Source organism: Triticum aestivum, chromosome 7A, assembly GCF_018294505.1.
Source record: "Triticum aestivum cultivar Chinese Spring chromosome 7A, IWGSC CS RefSeq v2.1, whole genome shotgun sequence".
NCBI classification, from domain to species: domain Eukaryota; kingdom Viridiplantae; phylum Streptophyta; class Magnoliopsida; order Poales; family Poaceae; genus Triticum; species Triticum aestivum.
Window position 1 is genome coordinate 67,961,000 of NC_057812.1, and position 18,851 is coordinate 67,979,850.

Consider the following 18,851-nt stretch of genomic DNA (forward strand, 5'->3'; position numbering starts at 1 on the left):
CCTACTTTGGTCCGGGCTGTTTCTCCTCCAACCAGACGGTCAAGCATCCGCGGAAGGGGTGGTCATCGATTAAAAATAGTGTACGTTAAAATGGGAAGAGAAAATGGAAGGAGTGTGTAGCAAGAAGAAGTAAGGGAAACGAACGATTCCCCTCACACCCTTTTCTGCAAACACAGGGATGCCATACTGCAACGATTTTGAACCGACATTGTCTCCATGATGCAAATTTGCTTTTCGCATTGCTGCAAATGTTGGTTTGCATGTTGTCTACGTGGTAACCATTTCTCTCAGGGATTTTGTTGTAACCAATGGAGAGTTGTTGCGTAAAAAAATAATACTGCATGTGTGTATTTGAATTATTGCAACATTTTCTACAAGGTTTTGACATACCCACGAGATGATATGTTGCAAACTGAAAGAGAATGTGTCACACATCTTTTTCTCTCTAACAATTATATACGCAAGAAATATCACTTAAGTTGTATCACAAACTGTTTGGCAGGTGGCCCATCGAACACATCCTTCGCCAGACCGACTGTTAGCGTCTCTTGAGTGTGCCCTTCGCCCGACCGATGCCTAGCATCTCCCAAGAAACAACATACTTTTAAATGTGTGTAAAGAAATAATTTAAAATGACCCACTTGCCTGAAGTAAATCATCATTTTGATGTTTCTAGTACAAGTGTGATCTAATACGTACTCTATCTGTAAGGAAATATAAGAGCGTTTAGATCACTACTTTAGTGGTCTAAATATTCTTATATTTCTTTATGGAGGGAGTATTATAGAAAAAGTATGGTCTCATCTAGCCACCATATTCTGTCACATGCTTTCGATCGACAACTGTGTACATGTTTCGCTAGATGGTGGTCATTCAGACTAGTTACAATGTGCAACTATCTCAAGGCAAAAATTGGTTAATCCGTGCTAACAAGGGGCAATGGCGCATGTTGTCCATCGCCCCTGATGAGATTATTCTTCGCATGCTCGAGCAGTTCTTGGACACGTTTTAATACCCAAAGTCCTTACCACCACATAATCTCGTCCAAAGTTCATGTGTGGCTGGCAAGGTCAGCACTCCGTCTATCAGACGTTGCACGACAGTTGGCGTGTGGGCCTACCTACTTATTTGGCGTTTGATTTGATTTTGTTTTCTTGAGAAATGATTTGATTAGAGGGTAAAATTTACGGCGGGGCAGCCTAGCTAGCACATTGGCATGTGGCTTGGGTACTCAACATTATTCGCTCCATAGTAAAAATCAACAGCTCCCGTTCTTAGAAAATAACCAGTTTTTCCATAGAATAAAATATGAATTTAAATATAGTCATGAATTTTTTAAATATGCATGGATTTTAAAAAATCACAGTTATAAAAATATTTGCAATTTTAGTTCATATTTAAATCATTTAAGAAATCATGAATTAAAAACATTTGACCATGAATTTAAAATTCTGTGAGTTTTAAATTTCCCCTTAATTTTGGAAATGTCCATGAATTTTTTAAAAATAAAAAAAATCCATGACTTTAAAAATATTTATCAATTTGAAAAAGTTCATGGTTTTAAAAATATTCTAAATTGAAAAGCTTCATGCATTGAAAAAGTAAAAGGAAAGAAAAATGGAAATGGAAAAGGAAAAAAATAAGCCGCTAAAACTAGAAGAAACCCGGTGGAAAAGCATAAAACAAACACACACAAACCACACGAAACCTTGTAGACCATGAGAAAACTAGATTAAACAAAAAAAGGCTACAACACTCCACACCGGGCTAGCGCATAGTCATTTAGTCCCATCCGTATAGCAACTAAATATCGCAAAAGTCAAAGAATAGGAAATTACATGACTGAGTGCTTGTATTTTTTTACCGCATGCTACCTTTTGTTTGAGGTAACTCTTTTTTATTCAATCACGACAGAGTGTTCCATACAAAGAAAATCAGGCGGGTTAAGCAGCCACACATGGCACCCAACACTGAGAGTTGCTGGAGCTTTAGCTAAGTGCCTAAGTTATGTGCCTCCTAGTTCATATCTCTCTTCTCATGCTAAAAAAAGACATGATCAAACTCCTTCATCCTCTCCTTGATGGTTTTTTTTGAGAATCTTCTTCTCCTTGATGTCATCTATGATCACAACTAATACCCATATATGGGCCATGTTGCACCGTAACCAAGCAGTCCTTCATCACTTGAATGTTTCTCAAATAAAGATTTGAGGCGAGAGAAGAAGCCTCCCTAAAAGCCATTGCTTCAAGTATCTCTGGATGATTTTGATTCATGAGAATTACAGCCGATGCTCCCTGGATGCTACCTGGCGCCGGATAGGCTGAGGAGCAGCCGCAACAAGTTGTGATGGGCCGGTGGGTTTGCATTAATTTTTTCTTGGTCGATTTATGTGGTGGACCACCCCGAGTGCTCCCAGCCTTGTGGGCCCCACGCATGGGGGCAAAGATGGACATGGTGTTGTTTGCAGTCACCGAGACGCGTAGCATGTTTGTTGTCTGTTTGCTGGCCCTGATGTGGTCAAGAGGCATGTTGGTACCGGGTGCAGCATGCGAACACCGATAAACCTCACGTGTCCATTGTACCCATACCACATCACCACCCACAGTTAATAATAAAATAATATACGACTCAGGGTGACCATCCTCTAAAGAAACACAGGTAAAAAACTCTAAAGAAAAGCTGGCACTACAAGAAATATGTCAACTTATGACCTTCTGTCAGTGACCCTCGAAGAATTGGTCATAAATTTATGACCATTTTAGACCAATTGGTCAAAAGTTGTTCAGGGGGCTCCAAACCCTAAACCATTGCGACCATTTTGGTCAAAAAGGTCGTAATTTCCTTACACGAAATGGTCACAAAGCAAACAGTGCTAGTCCGCTGCCTTATTTCTAGTTGTTAATGACCAATATAGATGGTCATAGCCTTGTAGATTGTGGTGGGCTGTGATGACTAGGCGCCATCTCATCAGTTTTGCCTATGTGTCATGTCCATGTGGCAGTTTTTGCCCTAGGTTGTGAAGCAACCTATATTTCTATCATTCCCAAAATTCCCCAAAAAATCTCATAAATTCTTTGGGGCATATCTTTATCAAATATGTAAAAATCCTTCCTTGCCTAGTTCAAAATTAATTCAACAATATTCATTTTTCTATTCTGTTCACAACAACACTTTATGAAGGAAGTGCTATTTATATATTCTTGATTGCCCTCGGAATTTTTGGGCACTCTTTCCTATCCAAATCATTACCGCATGACAAAATTCAGCTCCATTTTCCTAGCAAATCTTCTTCGGCAAATTTCCAAAGTTTTTGTCCACCTAGAAGCATTGTGAAGGAAGTACCTTTTTTATATCTCTAAATGACATGAAATTTATACAGTTCCTTCATATGCCCAAATTATCACCCTTCTCCAAATTGCAGCTCAGTCAAATCATCTATGTGAGCCCAGGTTCAATTTATATTTTATGGCCAAATTGGCACGTTGCAAAGCAAGTGTTATATAGACCCCTCCTATTACCCTCAAACTTTTCGGGCACTCTTCCATACCCAAATCATTGCCACATGATAATATTCAGCTCAATTTTCCTAGTAAATCTTTCTCGGAAAATTTCCAAAGTTTCTACCTCGAGAGAAGCTTTGTGAAGTAAGTACTAGCTAGGCTTACCCAAATGATCTGAAAATTTACCAGCGCATGACCATACCTAAGTAACTTACCTACACCAATTTTGAGCTCATTTCATTCATCCAATCTCTCTCACTAGTTTTCCCAAGTTTCTGTCCATAGAAGAGCATTGTGAAGGAAGTACTACTTTGGAATGTCCAAATGGTATCAATTTTCTACAATGCTTTCCTATGCCCAAATAACCATCCTCCACAAAATTTCAGCTCACTCCATTCATTATTTTGAGCCCAGCTTCAACATTCATATTTTTGTCCAGCGTGAAGACATTCTCCTTAGTAGATGATCATCCTCAGCCAAAACTCACACCCATTGTCCATGTGCATTTCCCGTACCGCTAATCAAATACTTGGCTGTTAATTCATGTTTGAGCATCGATCGGTCTCCTCGTGAGAATCTTATTTTGTAATTTTCTTCCTAGCACCAACCTGAGGAGTTCCCAACCCACTAGATATGCCTAGGCCGCCCAGAACACATGGCAACATTACGGTCACGCGGTGACCACGCGACGGGCATACGAGTTTACGCGCTCTAGAGTTGGGGCCCTCGGCCACTGCCCAAACCTCGACGTATCGCCACCAAACCATGTATTTATGATTAAATAGGTCCTTATGTAACTAGAAATAATTTTTGGAAAAAATAAATAGCAAACTATGAGGCAGCTGCAGTTCAAATTTGACCCGCTTCCAACTGAATCGGCGGAAATTTGTCTTTTTCACGAGAGGTGGATCAATTTTTTTTTACACCCAACCATTTTGTCAATTGTGCATTAAATATGGCCTAGTATTTTATAAAAATGATTTAGTCCAATTTTGCAACAATTATTTGGTAGTTCCTTCACAAAAAACCTCCTTTCGGGCACTCGAAAAATGGAAAATGGTTTTTTCGTCCAACGAAAATGAAAACTTCCTTAGGCAATATTGTTTGTCATTCCAATATGCATCCTTGTGCACAATATAAGATCATTTGAACAAACTATACCATGAATGTAGCAATAAGATTGATCATTTGGCTTGAAAACCATTGATCTCCACACGTGATAGCTCGTTTCTGAGAACATTTTTTTAAAATAATTGCCGTATTACAAGTTTGTTATTTTTCCTGGGAACTTGGCCACATATAATGACACAATGCGAAGGTTTCCCAATTTTTTGATTTTTTTTTGAATTTTTTATGCCCGTTTCAAAATGCGGTCAAAACGGCGGGAATGACCGTTCCTAGCTAGTGGTTGAATCTTGGATTTTTTTGGTGTTTCTCTGATTAAATAGGTACTTATGTACCTAGAAATGATTTTTGTAAAAAATAAATAGCAAACTATGATGCAGCTGCAGTTCAAATTTGACTCGCTTCCTACCGAATCGGCAGAAATTTGTCTTTTTCACGAGAGGTGGATCAAAACTTTGTACACCCAACCATTTGGTCAATTGTGCATTAAATATGGCCTAGTATTTTAGAAAAATGATTTGATCCAATTTTGCAACAATTATTTGGGAGGTCCTTCACAAAAAAACTCCTTTTGGGCACTCAAAAAATGGAAAATGGTTTTTTCGTCCAAAGAAAATGAAAACTTCCTTAGGCAACATTGTTTGCCATTCCAATATGCACCCTTGTGCACAATATGAGATCATTTGAACAAACTATGCCATGAATGTGGCCATAAAATTGATCATTTGGCTTGAAAGCCATTGATCTCCACACGTGATAACTCGTTTCTGAGAACACTTTTTAAAAATAATTGCCGTATTACAAGTTTGTTATTTTTCCTGGGAACTTGGCCACATATAATAACACAAGGCGAAGGTTTCCCAATTTTTTGATTTTTTTGACTTTTTTATGTCCGTTTCAAAATGCGGTTAAAACGGCAGGAATGACCGTTCCTAGCTAGTGGTTGAATCTTGGAATTTTTTTGGTGTTTCTCTGATTAAATAGATACTTATGTACCTATAAATAATTTTTGGAAAAAATAAATAGCAAACTATGAGGCACCTGCAGTTCAAATTTGACCCACTTCCAACTAAATCGACGGAAATTTGTCTTTTTCACGAGAGTTGGATCATAACTTTTTACACCCAACCATTTTGTCCGATCATAAAATTTTAATGGTTCCATTTTGCAAAATATTGTTAGTAGTTGTTTCATAAACCCCTTTGTTTTTAGCACTTAGAGACTATATTTTAAATATTGTTGGTAGTCTCCAACCAATAAGGACGTCTCCCCTGGATCACCCTACCGTAGACGATCTAAACCGTCCGATCGTCCCGGATCCAACGACAGACTTGACCCCCTCACCGTCTCACCCAACTAACCCTAACACAACCCGCACCACTCGTCCTCTCGCTCCTCTCTCTCCCCTACGCACCCACAGCCGCCGCCCTCTCCCTCCCTCGGATCTCGATCTCGATCTACGGCCCGAACCAACCCACCTCACCGCCGTCCCCGGCCGCCGCGCCCTTCCACGACGACCCCTTCCTTAGCTTCGCCGACGGCCGGGCCCCGTGGAGCTGCCCACAAACTAAGACTATATCATTAGAGAAAAGCAAATGGATACTAGTACAAATGGTTCTCAGATTTACAAGTAAAACCACTAAGAATTGTGGTGTAAAACCCACTAACAAAACCAGTAAATAGTTACAGTGTAAATCCAATGATAGTTACACAGTAAAAATGCAAAAAAACAAAATAATTATAGTGTAAATCCAAAAATGAGAATTACACTGTAAATCCACTAAGACAGTGTAAACAATTTGAGATTTACGCTATCAAAACAAGATAATTACACTAGATCAAACAAGACAATTACAGTGTAAAATCATTTGAGATTTACACTAAAAAAATTCAGTGTAAATACTATGAGAATTACACTGTAATTACAGTGCGAAAAATTACAGTGTAAATACTATGAGAATTACACTATAATCAAACAAGATAATTACAGTGCGAAAAATCCACTACAAATACCGTGAGAGAAACACTAAAAGATATTACAGTGAAAATACTTTGAGAATTACACTGTAAATCCACTACGAGAATTACAGTGTAAATCACTGTAAAACTCAACAAGATATTACAGTGCAAATACTTTGAGATTTACAATGTAGCAAAACAAGATAATTACGCTGCATCAAATAAGACAATTACGATGTAAAATCATTTGAGAGTTACACTAAAAAATTACGGTGTAAATACTTCGAGAATTTCACTGTATCAAAACAAGATAACTACAGTGCAAAAAATACTAAAAGATATTAAAATGAAAATACTTTGAGAATTACACTGTAAATCTACTAAGAGAGTTACAGTGTAAATCCTTTGAGAATTACACTGTAAAATACAGTAAGATATTACAGTGTAAATACTTTGAGATTTACACTGTATCAAAAGAAGATAATTACACTACATCAAACAAGATGATTACAGTGTAAAATCATTTGAGAGTTACACTAACAAATTACAGTGTAAATACTTTGAGAATTACACTGTATGAAAACAAGATAATTACAGTGCGAAAAATCCACTACAAATACTGTGAGAGAAACACCAAAAGATATTACAATGAAAATACTTTGAGAATTACACTGTAAAATCCAGTAAGATACAGTGCAAATCATTTGAGAATTACACTGTAAAACACAGATAATTACAGTGTAAAATACTTTGAGAATTACACTGTATCAAAACAAGATAATGACAGTGTAAAAAATCCACTAAAAATACTTTGAGAGTTACACTAAAAGATATTACAAAAAACCAGAGACAAAGGCTGCTTCTTACATGAGAGAGGATCACATTTACGCTGCAGCCACATAGATAAAAAAACTGCTTATTAAGTATTACTAGTGTTTCAAAAAACCATTGCAAACACACATCAATCCACACAAAAATGCAAAAAAGCGGCCAGGTAGATGCAAACCACACTTCACACGCCCATTGGCAAAGGTCTGAGCATGTAGACACAGGCTCATATCAGTCACCAACTTATTTCAGAGCCACAAAAGGCGAGCGAGACCCACCAATAAAACCACTAATAAGATAAGGAAAATACATTGCCATGGCACTAAGATTTACACAGTAAAACTACAAAAGAATTACGGTGTGACTACACTGGGATTTACACTATAAAAATACACTAGGAATCAACCGAAGATGCATTCCAAAATGCACTAAGAATTACATTGTAAATCCACTAACGAATTACACTGTAAAAATCATCTAAATACAGTCAAAAAACACTAGGGATGACACTGTAAACCAACTTACACATAACTGAATTTACAAAAACAGATACAAAAGCACTCGAAAAATCACTGAAAATTACACATTGCTGACGCTTAACTGGTAAAAATTCAGTCCCAATCGCTCTAAAATTGCTCAAAATTAACAGTACAACACACTGACTGAAACAACTTGCGTCATACACACATACAGTCCAAAACATCTAGGAGCTCATTCAAATCAGTTACATCCACGTATCTATGGGCTGTGCACATATAGGGGCACTGAACAACTGCAGCCGCATTAGGGGAGCAGAAAATCAAATGTAGACATGGGCGGAAACTGACCCCTACAACTACATGGACCAGGTGTTGCTGCATCTACATCTACTGAGATGTTGCTCCCTCTCCATCAACAACCGAAAAATCTAGGAACCACCACAAAACAACCTAAGAAGCGCTGGATCCACCACTGCACATGGGAACAAAAACGCCACTACGCCAGATCTAGCAAAATCCTACAGTAATTGCATCGAAATGAAGACAGGGAGGAGGATATTGGCAAAACAAACCTCGTTGCGGGAAGAAGGGAGACACAGGGCTCGAAGAACACCATAGCAACAGGAGGAGCGGCGTGAAATTATCGGTAGCAGATGAGATACCGCCGCGGAATCACCATGTGTCGACTTTTCCTCTTCCTCGACGCGCTTGCAGGAGAAGCAACAGGGGGTAGGGGAAGGATGCCAACCACAGGCTCGCTCTCCGGAGATCAGCGGCAGAACTAACCACCCAAATCGCCATGGCCCTCTCCTCTCTGCCTCCAAGATCTCGCCGCTCAAAATGGGGAAGGGAAACAGACAAAGTCACCGCAAGAGATAATAGGAAATTCAAAGAAAAAGAAAAATCCGCTAGTACACGGACCCGTTCGGGATTAACGGGTCTCCGGGGGCGTGGTTGCGGGCCCGGTAACAAAAAAACACCCGCGAGGCTAGAATCAAACGCGAATCTTGACGCACAAAACGGACGGACAAAAAAACAGATGAACATGAATTCTTTCCATCCGGATGAAAAATGGCAATTCCAAAGATTAAATGTATGCTTCTCAGACAAGAATGTAAATTTTGATATTGAGTTTGTAAGGCCTTGCCCTCTCCGAGGAGAAGGAGCCCTTTCAGAAATTCTCAATGACCCGTGAGGGCCAAAGAGGGGGTTTGGAAATAGTTTTCAACCAGCAATTGACGCGCCTCGGTATTACCTCACTAGCTGCGTCATTGCCCCAAGCGCAAAGATGCCTTCTCCCATCTTCCCAAGGCCCCTTCTTATACCCACCTCCGGCCCTGCCACCTCCCTTCCTGAGCGAGGTGGGACTAATCAGACAGGCAGCATCAACCAGCATACCTCACGGACGACCACCCTCGCCTGGGCCGCTTCTCTACTCGAGCCTCTTTCTATTGCACTGCACGGGAAGAGCATCGGCCCATGATGGTCCGATTAGATGAAAGGAATCGTATTCTCTCAACAAAAAAAAAAAAAAAAAAGGAATCGTATCGCTCAAAAACAAAAGGAAGGAAATAGTCTGCATACGAGGAGGGTCCTTGCCAACGGTTTGCTTTTCGCTTCGTTTTACAAACAACAAAAATCATTCAAAAATCATGCAACTCTACCTTTACATTTTCCATCTGTTCATCGCATGTTAGTGCATTTATTCTGCCTTGTATAAATAATGACCTTCATATATTGTTATTTTTTTGCAGGAGAATTATTATTTGTGCTTTACTTATTATAAACGGCAACAAAGGGAGCACCGTCTTTTGACATAAATGAGCAGAATAATGCCACTCATGTCACAAAGAAATCCGAAGTTGACGGGTATAATATTTGCCTGGTCAAGTTTCCATGAATAGAGTAGTTTTAAACCCGTAAAAATACCGACCATACCCTACCGGTAACTGGTCGAAATCGAGAGACTGAACCCTGTGCGACACAAACTGTGCATATTTATTTACCACTGGAATTTCAACTGGAAGAACTAACTAAAGCGTGACTTGGCAATTGGAAGAACCAACAAATACCACTGGCGGGTACTAATCGATGCGCACATAGCTATCAACCTGCATGGCGGCCTCACTTCACGCCATTGGAATTGGAAGGCACGACCTTATCTTCGACCTTGGGGTTGGAAGGAGAGCCGTCCAATAGCTTGGCCGTCCTCTCGTCTTCGACCTTGGCATCATCGACGTCTTGCTTGCTCAGGAAGCTTGGCTGGTTGGTGGAGGAGAGAAGCCTTGCCCACATCCTGTCGGTTATCGAGACCTTGTTCTGCTTCTCCGTGATCCTCTGGAGTCGGCGGGTGAAGCAAAAAAACTGGTTATGGACGGCACTGGAAAAGTTTTAAATGCAACATTGTATTTCTGAATGCGGCGCTTACGTAGAAGGGAATGTAGCAGTGTCTGCCGTTTACTTGGCCGACGGTGAAACCGGTGTATCCAGCCATGGCTCCATGGACCACGCTGTGAGCCAGTAGTGTGCAATAGACATTATCTGATGCGTTGCTAGGGATGGCACGTATCATGTATGTAGGATCTGCAAAAGGCATGGTTGTCTGAAATTAAGCACCGACTTACTGTCAGACCAAGAAAGTTAGAGAAACAACTGACCTATGTACTTCAGATTTATGGTTGTCTTGTTTTTCTTGAAATGCTCCTGAATTTGCAAAATAAAAAATAGAACAAAACGGTGTCAGCTAGCGCGGAAAGGAGACACAAGAAGCGAAATGTCGAACCACACAAAGTAGACAAATGGAGGATGCAAAGTGAATTTCCAAGAGTCTCACATTTATCTTCTGAGACAACCAAAGACCAACATCAAGAAGCAGTGCGTTGCCAGAAGCATCTTGCCCCATTTCCTTCATGTTTTCGGCAATAAGTTTCTGTCCTGCACCCTCCGCAACGACAATGACCATATGGCCATTCTCCTTCAGCCGCTTTTCTATATATTTAAAGAGTCCACCTTCACCTTCCAGATAGAAAGGTGACTCCGGAATCAAGCAACAATCCTGATACACAGAAAATGTCAAAATGTGTGTTAGCTCAGTTGACATAATCAAGCCCTCATCTTGAGTGGAAAGGTACAATTAAAAGTTTCCACTTGCTGGAGAAGTTAACATACCACATCTCTGCTTGCTAGGGTGGCATAATGTGCGATGAAACCTGCAACAATAAAAATAGTAGTGGATCAAAATTATGGTATAGGAAAAAGAGTAAATGGGCAAACTTACATTATTACTGTCAAAGTTGCTACAGCACATAGGTATGTTCGGTTTTAAAAGTTGAAGTGTTGCATCCACAAACAGGGGGAACAAGCCAAATGCTACCCAAAAGAATGTGGAACACCCACAACCAGATAAGGTTACATATGCCAGCTACTGCCATGTGTTTTACTTGCAACAGCACGGAAAGTAGCACAAGACATGCATATGAATTAACAACAAAACTGAACAAGTTTTGTTTAGATTTCTTAAGAGTGGTAGATAACACTTAGGTTGTTAACATCAATAAGTAATACTAGTAGAACTTCACAGGAAACTGTTAATAAAGACAATATATCTAAGAGTTCCAAAAGAAGCACTGGAATTTCTTTAAAGATGCTTATTTCAGAATATGTATTAAGAGGCAACTTTTTAAGCTAAATGTGTCAAAGGAGACAATTGGCTGATAGCATATCATATTGTGTCCAAGTATACAGTTGGCTACTATAAACTTACCACTGTATCGTCCCATGAGCTTTACAAGGCCTATTCCATTGTCAGCACTTCCAGCCTCTACATGAGCGGCATTTATGGCACGTTGAGCTTCCTCAACTGCGCTGTCGAAACCAAATGACTTATCAATTACCTGAAATAAGGGCAGCAATCCATTCAGGGATACAAAGGGAAGAATGCATTTTCACCATAATATCATTATAGCATGGAGCAGAGTATTACCGGGATGTCATTATCAATAGTCTTAGGAATGCCAGCAACAGCAACTTTGAGACCACGCTTTCTGACCTCCTGAGTTATGATTCATGTAAACAGTACACTTACAAACTTGTTTCAGCAAAAAAAATGTACGGTTGATTTAATATCAGCAGAAAAAAGTTACAATATACAGCTGATTTATATGCCATTTGATTCACTATAAGCTATAAAGGATATTATAACCGACAAAATGTTGAGAGTAAAAGCTCTAATTCAATCAGCTTAAAGAGAGCTTTCTTCTGGTTTATAGTTGAGCTTACTTCAAAAATCACTCCTGCGCCCCTTTGACTACCATCACCACCAATAACATACACCTGGAGAAAAAATGAGAGAGTGAAACCAACGCACAAGCTTACGATGTCTAGGTTTGAAATAACTTTTACTACTATAATGCATGGGAGGAACAAAGTGACCTTAAAACACAAAGAGGGAAAATAGTATAAATGGTGTTTCTTTACTTCACCTGATTTATACCACGGTACTGAATGCTATCAACAATCTTCATGGTGTCATGGCCTCCTCGTGATGAGCCAAGAATAGTTCCGCCCCTTTTGTGAATGTCATTTACACTCTTTGGAGTCAAGTCGATGGTATTGCGAGCGTAGAAACCTCTATACCCACCCTACACAAAAATAATAATAATATTAGAAGACAGAGAACCAATGTAATATCGATATCTCTGCTTCTTGTGAGGCCATTGTTATTGTTTTTCTTATGATTCCTAATCCCACACGTCAAAAACGTACTGTAATCCGGTTTATAAGTGAAAATAATCTGCTACAGATGTACAGCATAATCAACATGACAAATTTGGTAGATTTTTTTTCCGGCACTAGGTCTAATTATTGAATCCTCAAACTGGATAGATATCCATTATCCATACTTGGCTTTTGCATGATGCATCTTCCTGGATATCAGGTTGATTTGATTGGACAGTTGTAACAGAAATAATGAATGTGTATACCAGTTATTCCAGGATACAGAAAGAAGCAATAGAATCCAGGGGGCGGGGGGGGGGGGGGGGGGGGGGGGGGGGATAGCTTCTTGGTACTGGACTTTGTGATGCAAATGAGAAGCAACTTACCTGAATCCCAAGTATCTTGGTGACACCGTACATGTCAGATAAGCCGCATACAATTTCCCTAATTACAGTATTAAGTCCAGGGCAAAGTCCTCCACAGGTGACAATGCATGCATGGACCTCGTCAGGTTCAAAATAGACCTGATGGAGACAAAGGCGAGGTTAGGGAAAACGATTTCTCGTTGTAGTCACTATGTGAGCATAAACACGGCATGCTATACCCTTTGGCGAGGTCCAGCACGACGGAAGTGGTTTCCTCTTGGGCCATCCTTGTGGACAACAATCTGCATTGAGCCATGCAAGACACCGAATCAAAATGAAGACCGTCTAAACCAAAGCACCTGTCATTTTGTTGACAGAAAGGAAACACGAGTTCACGGCGAATCTCCCAAGAACTCACCTTCTGGCAGACGGTGTCATCCGGGTTAACGAAGTACTGCCTGCAAACAACATATTTCATCTTGCAGTCAACAACAATGTGCAAAGGAGAACCAGGAGTGAGAACCCAGTTAGCAGCGAGTTCAGCCTTACTTGACAACAGAGTATGCAGTGTTATCTTGCAGTGGATTTGGGTGGGTCTGCCACATCAAACAACAAAACGGTCATCATCGAAGTAACATTGAGCTCAAAGATTCAACATATTTTCGTGTTTCCTCTGTGATTAATCAGAGGACACCTAAAACGGTGTCACAAGATAAGAAACAGAGGACAGAGGGAAAAGTTCAGCTGGGCGACCACTTTCAATGGCCATCGCTGTTCCAATCCCCAAACGAAAGTGCCCACGCCACGACGCAAATAGAAGTAACCAACAAAAGGTGGTACAGTATTTAAGGACAAAAGGTAGATCGCGGAGAATCTTGATGAGATTCCACGTTCTGCCGCTTGGCAGCGTGATCCCGCGGCCGGCCAACTGCTCTGCTCCAACTGCTCCACATGCCGGCGATCCAGCGAGGCGGCGACCGGTCTGACCCCCCGGATCGATCCACGCACGCAGGAACACACACACTCCTCGCGGGACGGCCGGGCCGGGGCGGGGCGGGCGACTCACCGGGAGATCGGGGAGGTAGTCGGAGACGTGCGGCACGTCCTCGAGGACGTACCCGGCCTCGCCGGCCGCCAGCTTCGCCCCCGTCTTGGGCGGCGGAGTCCCGTCCATCGCGGGCGTCGCCCTCTGGCTCTGGGGCTCCCGCGCGGCGTGTCGCGGCGGTCGAGCAGGCGGTGCAGGTGCGGGTGCGGAGGTTCCCGCGGGCTGGGGACGGCGATTGGGGCGGGGCCGTTGCTGGGCCGGCCGGGGTCGGGGTCGGGGGTCCGGTGGGGATCAGCAGCGGCGGCGTCGGTCAGCGACGACGGCGCCATGGGGGGAAGCGGCCGCGGGGGAGGGCTCCATTGCGTTCGGATTGGGGCTGCTTTGTGGCGTGGCGGCGACGGCGACGGTGGCGACGAACGACGGGAGGGGGGGTAGGGGTGGGGAGGCGAGACTGGTTCTGTTTCTGTAGAGGCCGAAGAGTAGGGCGCAGGGCAAAGCGTTGGAGGACGAGGGGTGGACCGGCGGAGTGACACTTGTTGGTGGGGCCAGGCCGCGGGCGTGTGGGCCCGGCCGGATCGGTTCCAGCCGGGACTCGTCTGCCGCTTGTATCCTCCACCCCACCTTGCCCGACGCACGTAGACCCACAATCGTTTTTTCTTCATCTTCTTCTTGCCCGTGATGAAGACCAACGGCATCTCCTTTCTGTGCGTTTCACGAATAAAACGGTACACGTACGAACGGAGGAGCTCATGTTCGACCTACGTCGCCGTCTCCAATCTCCATGTCCGGTCGGCACTACCAAAATGTACATAGTCCCTCCATTATTTATCCATTTTTTTTCTTTGACTAAAGTCAAACTTTGTAAACCTTAACCAAGTTTATAAAGAACCGTATAAAGATTTACAGTAACAAATTTATATGATGTGAAAATACACTCAGTGAAGAATCTAATGGCATTGATGTGATGGTATCGTACTCTTTCCGTTCCTAAATACTCCCTCCGTTCTGAAATAGATGATTGAATTTAATTTGTACAAAGTTAGTACAAAGTTGAGTCATTTATTTTGGAACGGAGGGAGTATAAGCCTTTTTTATAAGGTTCTAATATGTACTGCACACGGAGTAAAATGAGTGAATCTACCCTCCAAATTATGTCTATATACATCCATATATAGTCTGCATTGAAGTCTCTAAAAGATCTTATATTTAGAAACAGAGAGACTATATGTTAATGTTTTTTTCTATAAACTTGATCAATTCTGTATAGTTTGACTTTGAAAAAAGATTATACGCGGAGTAAACAAGAACAGAAAAGCAAAACGCTACCGCACAAAGCCGCAAACCGCTCCGCCGAAACTTCCCCGTTGCACGACCACCGCCATCCCACGCTGATTCTGACCGATTCACCGCCACCATTTTGTCGGCCACCCCAAGCCTCGCCGTCACACCGTCGAGCGAAATGACCACCACGACCCCCTCCGCCAACGCCAAAGCTCAAAATGCCGCCACAGATTCCCGTCGTTCCTCCGCTCATCCACCGGTCGAAATGGTCGCCGCACCAACATCAGCCGATGAGGTCGATTAAAGGACGGGGGCATCCAATCGATCGGGCGGCCACCGCCAAGCCGCGGCTCCATTCGACTCTCGGGTTGTGCAGCACCGCCGAAGTTGGTCGCACCCTGGGCTCCACTCAGGCCCCTTGTCCCTCCTGACACCATTCCTATGCGTCCGGGTGAGCTACGCTAGCCGGAGTTGAGCTCGGTGCCTCGACGACTGTCAGATCCGCCTCCCGGCCTTCCCACCATTGGATCCCTATGAGAAGTTGAATTTTAGGGGCACCAATTTTAGAGCATCTGTCACAGCATAAATTTTCTAGTGCCCAAAAATCTTCTCTCTCCTACCAGACAATCATTTTAGGGTATTGACCGACGTTTACATCATCTGTTATAGATGTTCTTAGAGAATATCCCTTGAAACCTCCATGCATAGGTCGCTTTGGTGGAGCGCGGGGAACATGAGAGCGTGCTATTTGTCGTTTCCTAGTGTCGCGACACAGCACACAGCACAGATGCGCTTCATGCGAAGCATGGGCACGCGGGTGGAGCACAATGGTGATTTCCGTGAAGCAGAAGTGTGCTTTGTTGTGAAGTACATGCTCCCACACAATGAAGCACGTGCAACTAAAAATAAACAAAAATTGTGCTCTAGATGTGCTACATCAGGTAGAACACGAGTGTGTTTGAAAATATGCTTAAGGCCTTATACAATGTAAAGTGCTTAAGGAGTGCTCGGTAAAATAAATCAATTTTTTCTTAAGCACTAGGGCTTATCTATATAGAAAGGGTGCCTAATTAAGTGTGTATCCTCCGCAAATAAGCACTGTTTCATTTTTCTGAGTACCTCGCTAAGCACTTTGCACTGTGCAATGAAGTATATAAAAAAAGGAAAAAAAAAGATAAAAAGAAAATATCAGCGTGATCCCCTCTCCATCTACCACATGTCAAACGCGGAGCGCATCAAAGATTGATCTCAGGCGTGCAACATCGCGTGCAAGTGATGCGGTAGATATCCTTAACTCTGTGATTTCAAACATCCGAGGCTGCTTTCTACACCGGTAATCGAGGCCAGAACTGCCGACCAACATCGCGTGGAAGTGATGGATCCGGCTTCCATCCGTGCTACCACTTCATCTTACGGCTGTTTTTTTTTTCTTTTTTCTTTCTAATTTAATCATCTCCCCCTCTGATTTTAAGAAGGTGGGGCCGGGCCTTATTTTGTTCCAATCAAAATCAAGCCATATAAACGGGAGCACGGATGGGCACACGACGGAGGAGCAGGCAAGTCTCGTCCGGAAGTGATGTGGTGGGTATCTCTCAACCTACCTGACAGTGAACATCATCTTTCTCCTTTCCAACCCAAGTTCGTTTAAGTAGGTCATCCACAATTCCACTTCCACATACACACAACTCGAGTACTCGACAGTGAAAGCACCAACGCTGCCACCTCAACGAAGCAATCACATTCACAGGTAAGGGGACTCCTCCAGGTGCTGCACCCGGCACCTCCGCCCCAGCGGGATCGGCCGGTCGTAGAACAGCTCCGCCTTGCCATCATTGGCACCGCCGACACGGCGACCGGCTGCCAGCCTGCCGTACGAGCCCTTCAGCGCCCTGGAGCGCGCCCCCAGCGACGCGAGGACGACCACCAGCCTCCCCACGTTCACCAGCGCCTTCGGCGACATCATGGCGCCGCCGGCGTCGAGCTCCTCCGCGGGCTCCTTCACGTCGCCGGGGCAGGTCATGGCGCCGTGCTGGTCTTCTGAGACGGCCAGCGGCGCCTCGTCATTCTCGTCCTCGATGCGGCGGTTCTTGTCGCCGCCTTCGCTTAGATCGAACACCACGATGGCGCTCTTCTTCCAGGAGCCGTCGTCGTCGTCGTCGTACGGGTCGACCATCTCGGCAGGTTCGTTGGGCTGCTTGACGTCGAGGAGATCGGACGACGACGCTTCCATCCGCAGGAGCTCCTCGAGGCTCGGCCTTCTCGTCGCCCGGTCGACGTCGTTCGCAGCTGCGCCGGCGGAGCACGCGGTTCCGAAGACGGCGGCGAAGGGGGAGCAGATGAGCCTGACGACGGCGTGCCTCCTCCTTCCCGCAAACCTCGCCTTGGCGTGGTTGGGTGCCGGTAGCAGCGGCGAAGGGGACGACGCGCCGGAGAGAGGCGGGGACGGGCCGAACCCGAACGGCGACGCAGCCCCATCGTGCTCCGGCCTTCCCATTTCCGCGGCGTACGTGGCTTGCTATCACCCTGTGCGTACGTGCGCACTCTTCACACGATCCCAAGCTTCGGAGAGGTATTTATGCCGCTGATGATGCGTGAGGTGGGTGTGGAGTTTGTTCCGAGTAGATAGGCTTTCGGGGTGAGCTCTCCAAGTGTAGTAGCACTCGTTTGTTCAGCTACCGTGGTTAGGATGAGTGTTTGGTCTGGGAGGTTTCGAAATGTGGCAGAGTTTTGGGGAAGGGGCAAAGGATGGATGGGGAAATCGTGTGGGACTGTGCGAGGGAAAAAAGGGACATGTTGTGGATGCGTTGGTTCATAGTATGTATGCGGTTGTTTGAACAACAAGTTTAAGTTCATGGTTAAGTGAAAACCGACTAGCAACTCAGCGGGAGGAGAATCTCAGTGCCTCAGCTCCGGTTAGTAATTTGTGTTAGGGGTTTTTTAGTCTTCACAAGTACGGCGCTCGAGCGGATGGTGACGCTTTTTCTTCGCGTTTATCTTCCAGGCTTTGATCTTCCTCGTGTTCGTCCGTTTGTATGTAGTCGACGGAGCTTCAGCGTAGATTCATGCCATCTCCTTGGGAAGGTAAGGTTAGGGCTTTTCGTCATGTGACGAGATTTGGTGTCAGATGTTTTAGATCTATGTAAGGGTTCAACGACGACGATTGCGGTTCCAAGGCGATGGTCTTTAGGGGCACGTGCACGAAGACTTCCATATTGTCATCGAGAGGGTCAATCCGGTTCCGGTAGGAGAGCAGCGATAACGGCGTGCCAGCAGCTCGTTCTGGCGATAGTAGTGGTCATTCGATGGTCTCGAAATCCCAATGTAATTCTTATTATGTTCGAGATATTTTGTACTTTCGATAAACTTTTATAACATATCTGATCCTCTGCTAGCAGTGAAGGTTTCAAAGGAAACATGGCTCGGTGGTGCCCGAACAAAAATGAGCGACAGTTCCGACATTGGGAAACTGAGCTTGTTGGGAAGCTTTAGGGGATTGGTACAAGCGAGTGAAAATACACAGTGGTGTCGTGGCTTCAGAAAAGCATGTGGATGC

The 18,851-nt window shown here is 43.7% G+C and overlaps 1 protein-coding gene and 2 pseudogenes across 2 annotated transcripts; all 3 read right to left on the reverse strand.

The window, feature by feature from the left end:
- Window positions 1-9,030: 9,030 nt before the first annotated feature.
- Window positions 9,031-9,181, reverse strand: LOC123155088 (uncharacterized; annotated as a pseudogene).
- A 552-nt stretch (window positions 9,182-9,733) lies between these two features.
- On the reverse strand, window positions 9,734-14,456 carry LOC123150267 (ATP-dependent 6-phosphofructokinase 6-like; annotated as a pseudogene). The gene is made up of 14 exons (XR_006475023.1): window positions 14,039-14,456; window positions 13,522-13,568; window positions 13,391-13,430; window positions 13,212-13,274; window positions 12,994-13,131; window positions 12,373-12,531; window positions 12,170-12,223; window positions 11,874-11,942; window positions 11,655-11,784; window positions 11,060-11,100; window positions 10,725-10,946; window positions 10,549-10,594; window positions 10,320-10,474; window positions 9,734-10,228 (listed from the first exon to the last, which is right to left on the reverse strand). The product of XR_006475023.1 is annotated as an ATP-dependent 6-phosphofructokinase 6-like (transcript).
- Window positions 14,457-16,917: 2,461 nt separating this feature from the next.
- Window positions 16,918-17,828, reverse strand: LOC123152274 (uncharacterized). Its single transcript, XM_044571862.1, has one exon. It carries the CDS (start codon window positions 17,790-17,792, stop codon window positions 17,040-17,042), a length of 753 nt encoding a protein of 250 aa, XP_044427797.1. The 5' UTR covers window positions 17,793-17,828; the 3' UTR covers window positions 16,918-17,039.
- Between the last annotated feature and the right edge of the window lie 1,023 nt (window positions 17,829-18,851).

Coding starts and splice junctions, on each gene's coding strand:
- LOC123152274 (XM_044571862.1), bottom strand. CDS start 17,792: ATGGGAAGGCCGGAGCACGATGGGGCTGCGTCGCCGTTCGGGTTCGGC.